At 43.1% G+C, this 19,598-nt stretch overlaps 1 protein-coding gene across 4 annotated transcripts in view; it reads left to right on the top strand.

Moving 5' to 3' along the window:
- The window catches only part of LOC786987 (uncharacterized), a 55,973-nt gene extending 36,937 nt beyond the window's left edge, over window positions 1-19,036 (top strand). For 3 of the 4 annotated variants that reach the window (XM_059880635.1, XM_010818399.4, XM_059880636.1), the window contains 3 exons: window positions 4,353-4,841; window positions 5,924-6,040; window positions 18,281-19,036. In XM_059880635.1, the coding sequence (XP_059736618.1) occupies window positions 4,353-4,841; window positions 5,924-6,040; window positions 18,281-18,841 (1,167 nt within the window). In that variant the 3' untranslated portion in view covers window positions 18,842-19,036. The remainder of the gene's footprint in view (window positions 1-4,352; window positions 4,842-5,923; window positions 6,041-18,280) is intronic. The other variant, XM_024984040.2, reaches the window with a different exon arrangement.
- The last annotated feature ends 562 nt before the right edge of the window (window positions 19,037-19,598 follow it).

The raw sequence follows: 19,598 nt of genomic DNA, 5'->3' as shown, positions 1-19,598 counted from the left end.
AGACACAATTTAATTTTGAGCAGTTTCAAGCATCCATACTTCCTCTTCTCTTTCCAGAAGTGGTGTGGAGATTTAAGAAATTAAATGAGTGCAAGTAAAGTTTGAAAATAGGCTGCCTTGTTCAGTCTTCCTTACTCTTTTCAGGTCCCTCCCCATCCCTGTCCTGCCACAGGACTTTCTCTTTCCAGATCACCCTCAACCTAACCTGAGCTTTTCTGCCTGCCTACTGGTGCAGTTTCAGAACCCCCGGATCCTACTGGACGGAGGACTAGGGATAGCTCTTTACGGCTGTGCCTCAGTTAAAGCTCACAATCGTGTTTTCTAAACACAGGGAGAGTAAGACCTGGAGAGCTGTCTGAAGGGAGAAAAAGCAGGTCAACATTTCCACTCAATTCCATCCGGCATTCTTCCCCCTTCACACTCATGTGTTTCAGAATGTATGTCTTCCCCCCAAAAACACACTAAAACAAGTATTAGGTTTTCCAACATGATTCACTCTCCAGTGAGAGCTTCAAAGAGGGAAACATGACATATGTTAAGGTTTTCAAAATACTGAAATGAGTTCTCAGCTCATGCCAGAGAGAGCCTGGCATGTTCAAGGACATGCAGGGAGTCCAAGGAACCATGCATGGAAGCAGCTAGACCTGCTGCTGCTAAGTCGCTTCAGTCGTGCCTGATCTGTGCGACCCCAGAGATGGCAGCCCGCCAGGCTCCCCCGTCCCTGGGATTCTCCAGGCAAGAACACTGGAGTGGGTTGCCATTTCCTTCTCCAATGCATGAAAGTGAAAAGTGAAAGTGAAGTCGTGTCTGACCCTTAGCGACCCCATGGATTGCAGCCCACCAGGCTCCTCCGTCCAAGGGATTTTCCAGGCAAGAGTACTGGAGTGGGATGCCATTGCCTTCTCTGCAGCTAGACCTACAGATCTGCAACTCAGGGCTGGCTGTGGTACAGATCTGAGGGGTATCAACAGACAAATATCATCCCTGGGAAATGTCATGCCTGGGCTCTCCCTCCGGGAGCCTCTGGCCAAGGTTCCCTGCTGCCCCAGAAAATGCAGATATTGGCACCAGGATGGTGCTTGTATCATAGACTTTCTTGGCAGTTGACTCCTGCTCCCACTTCAGGGGCACGGGTTCAATCCCTGGTTCCAAGAACTAAGATCCTGCATGCCTTAGGGCGAGAGAAAGCCTGCAAGAGAGACATTGATTATAAGAAGCTTTAACCATCTACTGTCCCTCTTCTCTTTATTCAGAAATAATGTTAAGACCTAAGAAAGTATTAGATACAAATAAAAATTTTAAGATGACCGCAGCTTATTCAATTCTGCTTTGTACAGCTCTCCTTTCTTGCTCCAGACCCATTCCCTCATCCTTATCCTTCTGCAGGGGTTTCACTTTTCCTATTGCCCTGGCCACTGATGACGTTTCAGAGTTCCCACATCCTATTGAACAGTGGGTGCAGGATCAGCACAGGTAAACCTTTTCTACTCTGAAGCAACCAGATATCACAAACTTGTATTCTAAACAGAGAACTTGGAGAATTATCTGAAGGGAGAATAGTAGGTCAAGATTTCCAGTCTATTCCATAAAACATTCTTTTCCTTTATACTTTTTTCTTTTCTTTCCACATACTCATCCTATGTTCTTTTCTTTCCACATGCTCATCCTGTGTGTTTAAATAAGTATGTCTACACCACAAAATAATTGAAATAACAATCAGTTCAATTAGCTGTCTAACAAGAGTTTCAAATACGTGATTTATGTTAAGTTTGTTAAAATACTGGAATGAGCTCTTGAATCCCAGAACTCTGTGTAGCCACTTCTGTAACCCAAGTTCTCCAGGATGGAAACTCCTAGAGTAAATGGGATCATCTGATATTTATCAGTGAGGGAGGGTACAGTAAATGACCACTGGAAACACACAAAAGATGACAACTTGCATTTTTACAGACCTTTCACTTGAAAACGTTTGAAGCACTTTTAATAAATGCTTTTCTTGAAGTGGGATGTGGCAATGTTCTGAAACTTTGGGAAACGAGAGCAATTCATTTGGAATGTTAGGAGGTCAGAGTGATCCGGAAACTTCCCTGAGCACTCACAGTTTATGTACTCTCTTTTTGTCCTAATCCATACATATCTGAAGAGCCAGGGAGGAAATAGCTCCTAGTGAGTGTCCAGCAGTAAAGGTGAGGAAGTGGAGGCACTGTGGGTGAAAGGGATGAGTGATTGTTTTCCCTGTGGAAGGTGGGAGGCAGCATTGGATTGTTGGTTTGGGGCTGTTCTCAAGTAGTGGGTTTGATTTGTAGGTTCACAGACAGCACAGGAAGTGATAGAAAGCTCAAGATCCAGGAATCTAAAGTTCTTTGTAAAGGGCATTTATGAACAAAGATTTCAGAGCCTAGAAGACACTAGGAATTCTCTCCAACCATATCATTTTATAGACCAGAAAACCAACATCCAGGGAGGTGAACAGACTTGCTCAGGTTCATTGAGTGTCAGCGCTGGGACTGGAACTCATGGCTCTTCTCAGTGCAGGGCTATTTATCCTCCAGGTGTGCTTCAGATATTCTGCAGGCTAGCGTGAACAGGCTGCTCCTGGTCACATCACCCACAGCAAATCTCACTGTCGTTTCCTGGGTACCCTTGCTCTCATGAAGGTCCCCAGCTAATGTGGGTGGGTCACTTAAGAGCAGCAGGAAATGACCCCAAGTGTTAAAGGTCTTCAGGCCAGTAAGGGTTCAGGGCTGCAGGCTAACCTTTTTCTCAGTTGTTAATCAGAGAAAAATTCTCAACAGAAAAATATCATCCCATGTTTCAAAAAAGGAGGGCAAATGGATTGGCTGACCTAAGAAATGCTTGGGCAAGAGGTATTTTTATTGACTCTCCAATAGCAAAAGTGAAAGTAAATTCAGGAGACCATGCAAGGGCCAAGAGTACAAGGAAGCTTGATAAACACAGCAGGTTGGTGGGGCATTTCCTACTAACCAGCTTGTTTAAACTGGAGGACAAGTCTTTTGCTCTGTCTCTTGATTCTGCTCCAATGATTGCACACATGGCCACCCCCCACACCGCCTCTATCAGTTGGGATTTGATACCGGGTTGGGGGAAGTGAGAAGACCTCTGAGACATGAGAGAGTCCCAGGAATGGATGAAAGACAAGCTAGGAGGTGAAGGGGGCATGCTGGAAATGCATCTGGAAGGGGAAGAGATGGGTATTGATACCTACTCAATGTGAAGAAAGTTTCCATGAAGAAAACCAGGTTGTTTGGCTCCTGAGTTCTCTTGCATCAAGAGCTTACACTGGTCACTGGTAGGGGTACTTGGTAGGAAGTGGGAGTGGGTTTTGTGCTCAGCACCACTGGCAAGACTTAAATTAAAACTATGGAAATATTGTCTTGGTCCCTTTCTCTCTTATCCTGTTCAGGCCTCCAGGGTTCTTAAACCTAAGATTTCTTGTTTTCCCAAAAGAGAAGTTCACAGAATTCATGCATCCTAAGTTGTTAATGCCCTGATACATTACCTTCTGTAACACCATATTCTCTACAAAGAGAACTTGCAATGAGGACAAAGCTTAGCACAGAAGAGTGAGGATTCAGTGAAGAAATCTCTGTGGCACCTGGACTGGGAAGATATTTTTGAATGGAGCCTGAAAGAAGTCCTCTGAGGCTTTCCAGTGAGAGCACAGGAGTGAGATTCTCTGTGTTCAGATTATAAAAGTAAGATTCAGATGTAGTCCCTACTTTCTGTGAGTGGGGCCCTGATTTGGTTAAAGGAAGAGATCATATTCAATAATGGGTAGATATAAAAACATAGGAAATACATACGGCCAAGTGATACTAAAAATAGGGACACTGTAATAAATGAATTATCATTATTTAAAAAAAAAAAAAAGTACAAACACTATAGAGAAGATGTTTCCTAAACAGGGTTTTCATCTAAAATAGTCATAGTCATGGAGGAAGCCCTAGGAAATTGCCATTAGCCTGTCAAGTTTTGGAAATTCTCTTTGAGAGGTGTTTATAAACTTCGATGTACATTTTTAGATGCTTGGGTTTTAACATTAGACAAACTTTATCTGGATAGGAGAAAGGCAAATAAGGTGGGAAATCACTGATAACATTTTGTGGGTAGATAAGAGGTATGATTACAAAAGAATAAGACTGGTTTTCTTACATTATAACTTGGTAATTTCAAAAGAGAAGTTTGAAACAAGGGAAGGACACAGCTTGTTTTAAAGGATCTGGAGCATCAGACTGGCAGTGAAGGGTGGGAGCAATGAAGGAGGGGGCACAAGGGGTGATGAAGAGGGCAGGCATTATAGGCTGCTGTCTCTTGGCCTTTTTTTTGTCCAGGTGACTGTCCATTCTGAGGAATGGAAACCAATGACCTTCACTGCCCATCTGGGAGACAGAGTGAATAAGATCAATGAACGTGTCCGCTCTAGGACCAAGGTTCCTGTGCCGGATCAGGTCCTGCAGCTGGGCTCGAAGACCCTAAAGCCAAAGAGAACTCTGTCATCGTATGGCATCGACAAGGAGACGACCATCCACCTCACCCTGAAGGTGGTGAAGCCCAGTGATGAGGAGCTGCCCTTGGTTTTGGTGGAGCCTGGTGAGGGGGGACAGAGGCATGAGCTCCAGGTGCGAAGGTCCAGCTCAGTGGCCCAGGTGAAGGAGATGATCAAGATGAAGACCGCTATACCCCCTAAGAATCAGATTGTGAACTGCAATGGAAAGAAACTGGAAGACGGGAAGATCATGGGAGATTATGGCATCAAAAAGGGTCATTTACTCTTCATGACATACCCCTGCATTGGCGGGGGACACTCTGTGAAAGAAATGGTAGGAGAAGCAAAAGATTGGGGATGGATTGGGGAGGAAGACTAGAACATTTCTATCTGATTGATTCCTTCATTCTAGCATGATTGAGTAATTGACAAAATTGTGTATATTGGGTATGTTAGAATATATTAGAATTTGAAGGCCTATTAGAGATGACATTCAAAGACAGTTGCAGTTTCATCCTATCTTGGTTCTGTCTGATTCATAGAAAAACTCTTATTTCTTTTCCCAATCAACAAGATAGAACACTATAGCTTGTGACCCATGTTCTTCTAATTACTGTGTTGCATCTATATTTAGCTCAGTGTGTCTTCTGTCATATGACTCAATAATCATTGAGTCAAAGTGACACTCTGCCTGTAGACAATAGTGAAATGACTTATTATGAAGTGATTTATTTACTGTGCCATATTCAATGTGAAGAAAGTTTCCATGAAGAGAACCAGGTCATTTGGCTCCTGAGTTCTCTTGCATCGAGAGCTTACACTGGTCACTGGTAGGGGTACTTGGGAGGAAGTGGGAGTGGGTTTTGTGCTCAGCGCCAAAGAATTGATGCTTTTGAACTGTGGTGTTGGAGAAGACTCTTGAGAGTCCCTTGGACTGCAGGGAGTTCCAACCAGTCCATCCTAAAGGAGATCAGTCCTGGGTGTTCTTTGGAAGGACTGATGCTGAAGCTGAAACTCCAATATTTTGGCCACATCATGGAAGAGTTGACTCTGATGCTGGGAGGGATTGGGGGCAGGAGGAGAAGGGGACGACAGAGGATGAGATGGCTGGATGGCATCTCCAACTCGATAGACATGAGTGGGTAAACTCTGGTTTGGGTGATGGACAGGGAGGCCTGGCATGCTGTGATACATGGGGTCCCAAAGAGTTGGCCACGACTGAGTGACTGAACTGACCCATTACAGAGACCTTCACTGACCAACTGGAAGATGGAATGAGCAAGAAACCCTGTTTAGAAAACATCTTCTCATAGTGTTTTTACTTTTATTTTATAATATTAATTCGTTTATTATAGTGACCCTATTTTCAATATTATTTGGCCGTATTTCTTATGTTTTTATATCTGACCATTATAGGATGATTATCCAACCATTGCAGAGACCTCCGCTAACTCACAGGAAGACAGCATGAGTCAGACTAATGAAGCAACCCTGTATTACCCACAAGGCTCCTCTCACAATCAAATCATCCAGGTGAGAATACTGGACTGGGGGGCCATTCCTTTCTCCAGGTGATCTTCCCCACCCAAGGACTGAACCCAGAGTCTCCAGCACTGCAGCCTGACAGCATAATAGGATTTTAATACATGGTAACTATTATCCTTATTTTACATCAGAAAACAGATTTTTTGAGGGTACTACGCAAGGTAAAGACAGACTGGGGTATAAATTTATATCGCTTTTCATATATTAATCCTAATCTTAGTCATCTGAAAATTTGTTACTACTTCTATTTTATACAGCAAAAAAAGAAGGTAATTGAGATTAAATAATAGGCCTAGGGTCACATGGTTTGTAAATGCTTATCAGGATTTCAACACAAATCTGACTAATTGAAAGGTCCTTCCTTTTTTCATGAACCAGGCTCTAATATGCTAGGGATAGTGAAAGATAAAAGACAAAGACAAGGCAAGGACTGACCTTAAAGTCTAAATAATTTTATAGATGTACTGGACATAAATAAATGCAAGAGACAACATTCAGGTGTATAGACCACTGGTTCTAGAGATGTAGAGTTATAAAATTAAAATCACCTAATTCTGTGATTACATAGCCACACACTAGTAAAGACAGGCAAGCCAAACCAAAGATGCCAAACTCTGAAAACAGGCACAGAAGGATAAAACTGCACAGACATCTTTACCGCAGGTACACATGAATTTCCAAACACATAGCTCAGACATACTTAGACACATATACAAAGATGAATGCCAAAATTACTCTCAAGACCCGGGACACAACTCTGTCTGAAATAATGTTCTATAATGTGTCCCTACACATGATTTGGGATTCCAGAATGTGCTCCTCATCTGTAGGACCATTTTTTAAAGTGTGGTGTGTACTACGCCCGCCTTGGTGTCTTATTCTGTGGCAAGTATATTTAGACCTTCAGTTTCCAGGTGAGAAGTTGGTTTCTTGCTCCTGCTCTGGATTCTCCAGGTTTGAAGTGGCCATGGCGGGATGCAAGAAAGACCAAGTGACACGACTGTTGATTTCTGAAATGGGTGCTTGAGCTCAGAGCAGTAACCATAGGGCAGAAGAACTGGGGTGCATGCTTCCTTCTGTTTAGCAGGAGAATGAATAGAATGTCTTGGGAGTATGAAGCTCCCTTGCCAGGGTCCAGCCCCGGTGGATCCAGGGAATTCGAAGCGGGGACGGCGTCGGCGAGGATCAGGAAACAATTGCTTAATTAAACGTTAATTAAGGATATAAAGAGTAATAGAATAAGGATAGCTCAGTGAGGAAATTCAGTGGAGAAAAGAGGCTGAAATGAGGATAGCTCAGTGAGGAAATTCAGTGGAGAAAAGAGGCTGAATAATTCAGCCAGAAAGGTGAGAGAAAGAACGACATGGGGGACCAAGCTTCGGTGAACAAGGCCCGCACTTCATTTTCCAAAGTAGTTTTTATACCTTAAGTTATGCATAGAGGATAATGGGGGAAGGGGTAGAGTCATGCAGTAAGCCAGGCTTTCTTCCTGCAAACTTATCATATGCAAAAGTTTAGGTGATTTGCATCATCTTCTGGCCCAGAGGCCTGTTAACATTTTAAGACCCTTTCTTCAGAAAACTTATTTTTCTCTAAAGGTGATTAGTCAGGCGCCACCCTCCAAAAGCATTAGATAAAGTTGCATTCCTACAGGGCAAAGGTGTGGTGGGCTATAACAAGAAAAAGAATCAACTCAAGGGTCCAAGGTTACAAACATTAAAGCTACTATTTACACCAATTATATTAATCAATACACTGCCAGGGACACAGCAGGTAAGGGATATGGAGACTTAGCAGCAAACATTGGCCCAACAAGTGAAAAACCCTTCACCAATACAATTTCTAATCAATCTTTTAACTGCTCAAAGGAACCTGTATTTAGACAGTTTAGAACATCTCATGCCTCTGACAGCTGGGAGGCTCTGAGCAATCACATGTGGCCGGAAAAACCTATTCAGGCAGGCTAGAGGACTTCCAAAGGAGTTTGTAGGTTGAAACACTATCACACCCAGGAACTTTATTAACTGGAGCTGTAAGTTAACTCTTTTTTTCAGACAGAGGTAGTGGGGGACAGCCCCCGGTAAAGTCAGAGGTGTAGGTGAGAGCACAAAGCATAAAGTAGGCAGACTCTGGTTTTGGGGGTAGATACTCGAGAATTTCCAGGGGGACTCCTGAGGCTCGATTCCGCCTTTGCGAATGCTGAGCTTCCTTCCTCATGACCTTTGCCACGGGCGGAGCTGCTGATCCCGGCACTGCCTAAGTCCTGGGAAGCGTTGAAATCCTCCCCAAGTCCTAGAAAGCAGAGGTGAGGATGTGGGTTCCTAGAGAACCCTGTAAGGAGGTGTAGACGAGGCAAGGGCCTGACCCTTGTGGCAATGGCAAATCAGGATGAGCTGGTGGTGGCAGCAAAAACGTCCTCCCTGGTTATAAAGGGCAGAGCAGTTGTAGAGAATGAGAAAGGGTGTTGAGCCTCTTACTGAAGAGGAAACCAGGGAATCAACTACTCTTGGTGTTTAGGAGAGAAGATGGAGCTCTGGAGACTCTACGACCCTTGCCCTTAATTAGTCTTTGTATGGAATATTCAGAGTGAGCTCCCCCAGTGTAGCAAAGGGAAAACATTGGAGAGAAAGGCCCTTTTGGGTAGGCTGTCCCTGGCAGTGTGTGGAAACCAGAGGCAGAACAATTCCTTCTCACATCATTGCTACTCTTAATTTTTAACTGGTTTAAGATTTCAATCTCTGCTGAGAGACCTTGGCCAGCTATTTAGCCTCATACTGCTTGGTGTCATCATCTATAATGCATGTGTTGCAACCCTCATCTGTGGGGGATTTTTGTTGGTCTGGTGCCTACGAGTCCACCAGCCAGTGCAGGAGACACAGGTACCATCCCTGATCTGGAAAGTGCACACATTCCCTCTGAGCAACAAAGCCAGTGCCCACAACTACTGTGCCTGTGCTCTAGAACCCGTGCTCAGCAACAAGAGAAGCCACAGCAATGAGAAAACTGCGTACCACAACAAGAGAAAGCCCGTGCACAGCAACGTAGACCCAGGGCAGCCAAAACTAAATAAATCTTAAAAAAAAAAAAAAAAAGAATACCTTCCCTGTGGGAGATGTTGTGGATTAAATGACATCATCCTCAGTTTTGACTGCAGCTTTGCCCCCTAACCCTCCTAGCTGCTGTCATCCCCACCTCACCCTCTTGGTCCCTTTTTTCCATGAAGGGCTTTGTCCTGACTCACTCTCACTCTCTCCACAGCTACCTCTGTGATTCCTGAGAATTCAGTATCCACAGAGACTGTACTTCTGTAGCATCTCCTTTCAGTTTCTTCCTGAGTATGCCCCTAGACATTTATCACTGTGCTTCATCTCCCTCATATCTTTACATCTCTCTCTCCAGTTTAGATTCCCTAGGCAGTCATTATAATTACTTTTTTTTTTTTCCACACATTCTATACAGGTGTATGATAAAATCCAGCTAAAATCCTAGCCTTTCCCTGCATCTGTTCAGTTGATTGTGGATGAAGAAAAGGCCATAGTTGTGTTGAGAAATTTCACATGGTATTCATGATCACTAACTTCATTTTTATATTTTTGCAGTTTTATTGAGAAGTAATTTTCACTTAACAGCTTGTCAGTTTAAAGCATATAATATTACGACTTATATACCTATACATGGCAAAGTGTTTACCACAAAAAGGTTAGCACATTCTTCATCTCATAATCAACATTTTGTATTGTGATGGTGGTGAGAAATTAAAATTCTATTCTCACAGCAACTTTTAAGTATCCAATACAATCATATTAACTATGGTCAACACCAGCACTCCCCAACCTTTTTGACACCAGGGACTAGTTGCGTGGAAGAGAATTTTTCCAGGGACCTCGGCCAGGGTGCTGGGAAAGGTAGGGATGGTTTTCATTTCTCCTGCCATTCACCTTCTCTGGGCAACCCATCTCCTAACAGGCCATGGTTTGGTTCCTGTTCATTGCCTGGGGTTGGGGACCACTGGTCAACACACTGAACATTAGATTCCCAGAACTTATCATTTCATACCTGAGACTTTGTACCCTCAGAACATCCACCTCCGCATTTCCTGAAACCCTCAGTCCCTGGCAATGTCAAGGGCCTTTTCCTCTGTATTTCATTCTAGGAGCTCTATGCTTAAACGTCTTACATTTTAATCTTTACTCCATTCAACATTGTGAAGGGACTGAGATCTGTTTCAGTTTTTCATCATGCAGACATCCCATTTTCCCAACACTATTTATTAAAAGGTCTGTCTTCTCCCCATTGAGCATTCTTGGCCCCCTTGTGAAATAGGTGTTGACCACATATGCACGGGCTTGCATTTGGCCTCTTGTTTCTGTTCCACTGGTCTATATGTTTGTTTTTACCCAAGTACCAAACTACTATCAACAGTATACCCGCATCTATAGTTTGAGGTATCAATACTCAAGAAATGTTTCCTTTTCTACTCACTTATTCATTCATTTATTAACTATTCATGCATTTGGTACCCAGTTAGTAAGTACATCCTGTGTCCGTCAACACGCCTGGGAAGTGCTGAACGTATAGGATAATTCAGACACAGTCATGACCCTCAAGATTTCCACTGTTGACTAAAGGTAAAGGACAAGTGTGCAGATGACCTGATTGCTGGAGAACATGCTCTAGAAGGCTTGCAGTGGGTCTGGAAAAGGACAGGAGATGAGCATATAACCCGGGCGAGGGTGGAAGAGAGTCAGAGAGGACTTCCTAGAGGAGATGCTGCTTACATTGCATATTCTAATAAATCCAAGGTGTTGAGGGTAGAGTCGGAGGGAAAGGGGAGCTCAGTGCCCAGGTGGCAGAGAGCCAGGCAAGTTCAAGGATGCACAGGGAAGTCCACAGAACCATGCATGGAAGCGGCTAGATACACTGATCTGCAGCTCAGGGCGGGGGCTATGGGTAGAGATCTCAGAGGTATTGGCACACAGATATCATTCCCAGTAAATGACATTTCTGGGCTCAGCATCCTGGAGATTCTGACCAAGGTTGCCTGCTTCCCCTGAGAATGCAGACATAGGCACCAACATGGCACAGGCCCCTGGAGCCAGAAGGGCAAGACAGAAAGGCTTGAGAAGACATGATTTCATTTTAGCCGTTTTAAGCATCCATACTTCCTCTTCTCTTTCCAGAAGTGGTGTGGAGATTTAAGAAATTAAATGAGTGCAAGTAAAGTTTGAAAACAGGCTGCCTTGTTCAGTCTTCCTTACTCTTTCCAGGTCCCTCCCCCATCCCTGTCCTGATGCAGGGCTTTTCTCTTTCCAGACCACCCTCAACCTGGTCTGAGCTTTTTTGCCTAGCCACTGGTGAGGTTTCAGAATCCCTAGATCCTACTGGACAGTGGACTTGGGATAGCACTTTACTGCTGTGTCTCAGTCAAAGCTCACAATCATGTTTTCTAAACACAGGGAGAGTAAGACCTGGAGAGCTGTCAGAAGGGAGAAAAGGCAGGTCAAGGTTTCCACTCAATTCCATCTGGCATTCTTCCCCCCTTCACACTCATGTGTTTCAGAACGTATGTCTTCCCCCAAAAAATACACTCAAATAAGTATTAGGTTTTCCAACATGATTCACTCTCTAGTGAGAGCTTCAAAGAGGAGAACATGACATATGATTAAGGTTTTCAAAATATTGAAATGAGTTCTTGGCTCCCATTCATTACACGGACACTTCTGTAAACCCTGTTCTCCAGGATGGAAAGACCTGGAAAAGACCACCAAGTGTTCAAAGTCATCAAGCCACTGAGGGTCCAGGGCTACATAGAAGTCAGGATTGGGAGTGGTTAAGGATGTGGTTAAGCACACAACAATTTCCAACACAAAGGGTCATCTCACTTTAGGAACAAGGAGGTCAGTGGATTGGCTGAGAGGAGACATGCTTGATTAGATGACATTTCTGCTTATGGAATCCACTGTAGAGAAAGTGACGGTAAATTCTCCAGCACTTGCAAGAACAAAGGATCCAGGAAAGCCTGACACATACAGCAGGCAGGCAGAGGATTTCCAACCTAGCTGCTTCTATAAATGGGAGGCCAGCTCCTTTGCTCTCTCTCCCATATCTACTCTCTTGATCACAGAGATGGCTGCCTCCCCTGGTATAAGTTGGGATTTGATACTGTGGAGGGGAAAGAGAGAGGACCTCCAAGACATGACGGAGCTCTCAGGGTGCCTGAGGGACAGTGCTGCAGAGACTTTTCCCCTAACTATCATTATATAAGAATTCCCAGGTGCATTTTGATTGAGTTTGCTTGGCATTTCTGAAGCAATATTCCTGATCCCAAAGCAGTTTTACAACCTCTTTCATGGGCATTTATGAAAGAGGTGGGAAAGAGACATCTGCTCCAGGGAGTCCCAGAGGGGACAATGACGAGCCCTAGACCACCCCATCAGCTAGGGCCGAGCTGGGAGGCTGTGAATATCCAAGGCATTTATTTTAAAATCTGCCAAGATCTCCACAGCATGATCTTTGGCCTTGGCTGATTTTCCGGATTTGTTAGAGGGGCAAAGGAAAAGAAATCTTTTTGCCTCTGAAAAAGTTTCTTGTGACATTGATGGGAAAATGTCAGATGGATGCTCTGGTTAAAAACAAAGAGGAGTCAGATCCCAGGAAGAACCTGTGGTCAGCAAGCGACACTGGGGCGTTTAGAACTCCCCTTCTCCTGGACTTGGGCTGGGAGGTAATTTCACATAAGAAGGGAGGAGGGGAAAGAGAGATCAAAGTCCAGATCTGTTATTCTCATTCCTTGAAGAGACACCATTTCTTGGAATCCAGATCCTGTGTAAGCTGGAGATTCCCAGCTCCAGCAGCAGTTTCTCTACTGCGCTGTGGAATTGCCTTACAGTGTTATCTTTTGTCACTCACGGTTCTGGGAGAGCAGTTCTTCTCTACCTTTGCACCAGGGTGCAGTCTTCCTCCAGGCTCTGAGTCCTGCACTCACGGACTCTTTGTTCCCCACCACCCAGTGGAGACACATAGATTTTTCCGGGCAGGGCCCACCACCCAGGCATGCTCCGGCCCACATAGAGACCTCCTAAATGCTTCTTCCTTTCATTCATCCTAAGGCTCCATGCATCCCCTACTTTCCTTTCTCTCTATTCCTTCCTTCAACTTGTACCTGTGCTGTAATAAAAAAACATACACGTGTACACACGCCTCACTTTTCTTTCCACTGAGACGCAACAGGAGAAGACAAGGAATGCAGAAATAGAGGTTCACATCTGAACACTTGCTTACCAGCTACTACTAGTAGGACTTTCGCTTATCTACAAAAATACTAATACCTACCTCATTAGAATGCTAAATTTTAATGAGTTACCATTTAATAATATCTTGTGCAGCTTCTGAAATATTGTAAGTACTAGGTAAATGTTATTTCTCACTTTTTATTCACTTCCTTATTCATTCATTTAATAATTCATTCATGCATTTATCCTTATTAACTATAACTATTATCCTTATTTCACATCAAAAAGAGATTTTTTGAGGGTTCTACACAAGGTAAAGACAGATTGGAATATAAATTTATACTGCTTTTCATATATTAATTCTAATCTTAGTCATCTGAAAATTGATTACTACTTCTATTTTATACAGTAAAAAAGGAAGATAATTGAGATTAAATAATAGGCCCAAGTTATCAGGATTTCAGCTGATAACAGCTTGAAAGAACCACCAAGTGTTCAAAGTCTTCAAGCCACTGAGGGTCCAGAGCTACATATAAGTCAGGATTGGGAGTGGTGGATGGTTAAGCACAGAACAATTTCCAACACAAAAGGGTCATCTCACATTAGGAACAAGGAGGGCAATGGATTGGCTGAGAGGAGACATGCTTGATTAGATGACATTTCTGCTTACAGAATCCACTGTAGAGAAAGTGACAGTAAATTCTCCAGCACTTGCAAGAACAAAAGGTCCAGGAAAGCCTGACACACACACAGCAGACAGGCAGAGGATTTTAGCTGCTTCTATAAACGGGAGGCCAGCTCCTTTGCTCTCTCTCCCATTTCTACTCTCTTGAGCGCATGGCTGCCGCCCCTGGTGTAAGTTGGGATTTGATACTGTGGAGGGGAAAGAGAGAGGACCTCCGAGACATGACGGAGCTCTTGGGGTGCATGACGGACAGTGCTGGGGAGATGGGGCGGCCGGGAAGACATCTGGAAGTGGAGGAGACAGGCATGGATACCTACACAATGTGGAGTAAGCTTCTGTGAAGAGAACGTGGTTGTTGGGCCCCTGAGTTCTCTGGTATTGAGACCTTGCGTGGCCTCTGATAGGGTACCTGGTATGAAGTGGGAGTGGCCTTTGTGCTCAGCAGGGCTGGCAAAACTTCAAACTATGGAAATACTGTTTTGATTCCCTTTTCCCTTATTCTGTTTAGGGATCCAAGGCTCTTAAATCTCCTTTTAGTCCCCAGAGAGAGGTTCACATAACTCTGTTATCCTATATTCTTTATGACCTGAGCTGTTAACTGACATAAGAATGTAAACACTTGGAAGGAATTTGGCATGAGGGTAATGCTTAGCACAGAAGAGTGAGACTTCAGGAAAGAAATGTCTGTTGCATCTAGATTAGGAAGATATTTTTGAATGAAGCCTGGAAGAGGTCCTCTGAAGTATTCCAGTGACAAGATAGGGATTAAAGTTCCCACATTCAAAATTTTGAAGTAAGATATGCCTCCTACTTTCTGTAAGTGGAACCCTGATTTAATTAAAGGAAGAGATCATTTTCTGCAACAGGTAAATTTAAAAACACAGGAAATACAGAGGAGCAAGTGATATTGAACATGAGCATGCTAAGTCCCTTCAGTCGTATCTGACTCCTTGTGACCCCATGGACTGTAGCCCACTAGGCTCCCCTGTCCATGGGATTTGCCAGGAAAGAATACTGGAGTGTGTTTCCATGCCCTCTTTCAGGGGATCTTCCTGACCTAGGGACCAAAGCCATGCCTCTTAAGTCTCCTGCATTGGCAGAAGGATTCTTTTATTTTTTAATTTATTTTTTTACTGAAGGATAATTGCTTTACAGACTTTTGTTGTTTTCTGTCAAACCTCAACATGAATCAGCCATAGGTATACATATAGCCCCTCCCTTTTGAAACTCCCTCCCATCTCCCTCCCCATCCCACCGCTCTAGGTTGATACAGAGCCCCTGTTTGAGTTTCCTGAGCCATACAGCAAATTCCCATTGACTATCCATTTTACATATGGTAATGTAAGTTTCCATGTTACTCTTTCCATACATCTCACCCTCTCCTCCTCACTCCCCATGTCCATAAGTCTATTCTCTATGTCTGTTTCTCCATTGCTGCCCTGTAAATAAATTCTTCCGAACCATTTTTCTAGATTTGGTATATGTGTGTTAGAATACGATATTTATCTTTCTCTTTCTGACTCACTGCACTCTGTATAATAGGTTCTAGGTTCATCCACCTCATCAGAACTGACTCAAATGCATTCCTTTTTATGGCTGAGTAATATTCCATTGTTATATGTACCACAACTTCTTTATCCATTCATCTGTCGATAGGCATCTAGATTGCTTCCATGTTCTAGCTATTGCAAATACTGCAACAATGGACAGTGAGATACATGTGTCTTTTTCAATCTTATTTTCCTCAAGGTATATGCCTAGGAGTGGGATTGCTGGGTCATATGGTGGTTTTATTCCTAGTTTTTTAAGGAATCTCCATACCATCTTCAACAGTGGCTGTATCAATTTACATTCCCACCAACAGTGCAAGGGCATTCCCTTTTCTCCACACCCTCTCCAGCATTTATTGTTTCTAAACTTTTTGTTGATGGCCATTCTGACTGCTGTGAGGTGATATCTCATTGTGGTTTTGATTTGCATTTCTCTAATAATGAGTGATGTTGAGCATCTTTCCATGGTTATTAGCCATCTGTATGTCTTCTTTGGAGAAATGTCTGTCTAGGTCTTTTTCCCACTTTTTGATTGGGTTGTTTGTTTTCCTGGTATTGAGTTGTATGAGCTGCTTGTATATTTTGGAAGTCAATCCTTTGTCAGTTGTTTCATTTGCTATTATTTTCTCCCATTCCAAGGGTTGTCTTTTCATCTTGCTTATAGTTTCCTTTGCTGTGCAAAAGCTTTTACGTTTAATCAGGTCGCACATCTTTACTTTTGTTTTTATTTCCATTACTCTAGGAGGTGGGTCATAGAGGATCTTGCTTTGATTTATGTCATCGAGTGTTCTGCCTATGTTCTCCTCTAAGAGTTTTATAGTTTCTAGTATTACAGCAGAAAGATTCTTTACCATAGTACCACCTGGGAAGCCCAAATATTGAACATTTTTGTTGCTGTTCAGTTGCCAAGTCATGTCTGACTCTATGCAACCTCATGGACTGCAGCACACCAGGCCTCTCTGTCCCTCACCATCTCCTGGAGTTTGCCCAAGTTCATGTCCATTGCATCAGTGATGCCATCCAGCCATCTCATCCTCTGATGCCCTCTTCTCCTTCTGCCCTCAATCTTTCCCAGCATCAGGGACTTTTCCAATGAGTCCGCTGTTCACATCAGATGACTGAAATACTGGAGTTTAAACTTCAGGATTAGTCCTTCCAACAAGTATTCAGGGCTGACTTTCCTTTAAGACTGACTGGTTTGATCTCCTTGCTCTCCAAGGTCCTCTCAGGAGTCTTCTCCAGCACCAGAGTTCTAAGGCATCAATTCTTTGGTGCTCTGCCTCCTTTACAGTCCAGCTCCCACAACCGAATGTAACCACTGGGAAGACCATAGACTTGAATCTTGACTATATGGACCTTTGTCAGCCAGTAATGTCTCTGCCTTTCAACACACTAGGTTGTCGTAGCTTTCCTGCCAAGAAGCAGAGGTCTTCTGATTTCATTGCTGCATCACCATCCACAGTGATTTTAGAGCCCAAGAAGAGGAAATCTGTCACTACTTCCACCTTTTTCCCTTCTATTTGCCATGAAGTAATGCGGACGGATGCCATGGTCTTAGTTTTTTTAATATGAGTTTTAAGCCAGCTCTTTCACTCTCCTCCTTCACCCTCATCAAGAGGCTCTTTAGTTCCTCTTTGCTTTCTGCCATTATAGTGGTATCATCTGCATATCTGAGGTTGTTGATGTTTCTCCTTCTTAAATTGATTCCACCTATATTGAACATAGTGTCTTTATAAAACATGAGCTATTACTATAAACCACTGGGAAATTAAAAAAGAAACTAACAGGACAGAGGATGCATCTTCTAACCAGGATTTCCTTGTAACATATTCAAGGAGGAAGCCCTGTGAGCATTTCATTAGGTTCTCAAGTCTGAGAAACTCTTTTTGGAAATCTGGTGTACATCTTTGGATACTTTGTGATTGTATTTAATTTTTTAAAATATTTTATTGGAATATAATGTCTTCCCAGGTGGCTTCCCAGGTGTCTCAGTGGTAAAGAAACTGCCTGCCATAGCAGGAGACACAAGAAATCCAGGATCCATCCCTGGGTTGGGAAGATTCCCTGGAGAAGGAAATGAAAACACAGTCCAATATTCTTGTCTGGAAAATCACATGGACAGAAGAGCCTGGCAGACTACAGTCCATAGGGCTGCAAGAGTCAGACACGACTAAGCACATGTGTACGTGCCCGTATACACACACACACACACACACACACACACACACACACAGTGTCTTTACAACGTCGTGTTACTTTCTGCTGTACAGCAAAGTCAATCAGGTATATGTGCATATATAGCACCTGTTTTTTTGGATTTTCTTCCCATTTAGTTCAACACAAAGCACTGAGTAGAAGTTCCCTGTGCTATACAGTAAGTTCTCATTAGGTATCTATTTTTATGTCAATTCCAATTTGCAGTGAATTTTGACATCTGACAAACTTTGTATGGATAGGAAATAGGCAAGTGAGGTGGGAAATCATTGAAATATTTTGGAATGGATAAGAGGTATGATCACAAAGGAATAGGACAGTTTTTCTTGCCTTATAACCTGGAAAATTCCAAAGAAGGAAGGGATACAGCTTGTTGGAATGGATGAGGAGGATCAGGCAGGCATTGAAGGGTGGGAATAATAAGAAGGGGGAATAAAGGATGCAAATGGTAGCAGGTACTGTAGGTAATTGTCTCCTGTCCTTCGTTGTCCCGGTGAACGTCCAGTCTGAGCAAGGGAAATTAAAGAGCTTCACTGCCCTCTCACAGAACAGAGTGAAGAATATCAGTGACCACTCTCAATCTGAATCCCAGGTTCCTGTGGAAAATAAAGTCCTTCCGAAGAGTTTGAAGACCGTAAAACCCCAGAGGACCCCCAGAGGATCCCGAAAGGATGGGGCCTACATGCCTAGCATTGACGACAAAGTGAAGGACATCATGAGGCTGCTGTGCTCCGTCTCTGAGAAGAGGAAGATAAAGGTGGCCTTCAAGTACCCCTTGTTGGGTGGCCTAGTTTCTGGGACTGTGGCCACTGTGGGTGGTTTGGTGGGCGGTCTACCAGGAATAGTCTTTGGAGGAGCCGTCGGGGGTCTGTTAGGTTCATGGGTGATGAATGGAAAGTTTAAGCCAGTTCCTCAGATCATAATGGAGCTACCAGCTGACAAACAGAAGAGGCTCTTTATGAATACCATTGCCATCCTTAGGAACCCGTCCTGGACAAGTGTTGAGCAGCTGACCATGCTGGTCATGGGCAGTAAGACCCTGCAGAAGCAGCTGGTGGATATGCTGAATAACTATTTCATCAAGGAGCTGGGATTAGAAATGAAGTAGGACAAGTAGGCCTCTGCCCTGGGAAGCAGAGTCCATTTGGATGATTCCAAATTTGTTATGGTTGATGTATAACTGATTTGCAATGTCACAGTTTTTTGTGGGGTACAGCAAAGATAATTTACTTTTTCTGCATTGATGGATGACCATCCTGGGAGTGCTGTGATACCCAGAATAAAAGACCGTTTATCCTTTTTATTCTTACTCACTAATCACATCCTTTGAAAAATTCTCAAAATTAATCAGAAAGATAAATAGAACTCAAAGAGTGGACAGAGTAGGGAGGAAACCTGCAGAATATTTCTAGCTCAGGGATTCTCTGATTCTAACGTAATTGACTAAATGACAGAATTCATATAAGTATAATATACTATAAACTAATAAATGAAAATTTAAGGCAAATTAGAGATAACATTCAAGGAAGCTTACAATTTAATCCTTTCTTGGTTCCCTCTGATTTATCTCAAAATGTCTATTTCTTTTCCATCCAACAATATAGTAAGTTTTAGGTGGGGGTCTCATGTTTTACTCATATTTGTATTTGCATCTATGTTTAGCCCAGTGTTCCATCTGTCAAATCAGTAAATAAACATTGTGCCAAACTCACTTTCTACTCACAGAGAAGAGTGAAATAGTTTATTATGAAGTGAGTTATTACTTACTCTGACATGATTGCAGGTTTATTCATAAATAATTTAGAAATTCAATTCAAAAGTCCTCTTGACTCTTTAAAAGCTATTTGGTATGAATGAAACTTGGT

This window comes from Bos taurus, chromosome 23 (genome assembly GCF_002263795.3).
Source record: "Bos taurus isolate L1 Dominette 01449 registration number 42190680 breed Hereford chromosome 23, ARS-UCD2.0, whole genome shotgun sequence".
NCBI lineage: Eukaryota > Metazoa > Chordata > Mammalia > Artiodactyla > Bovidae > Bos > Bos taurus.
This window is presented reverse-complemented; position numbering and strand designations above follow the sequence as displayed.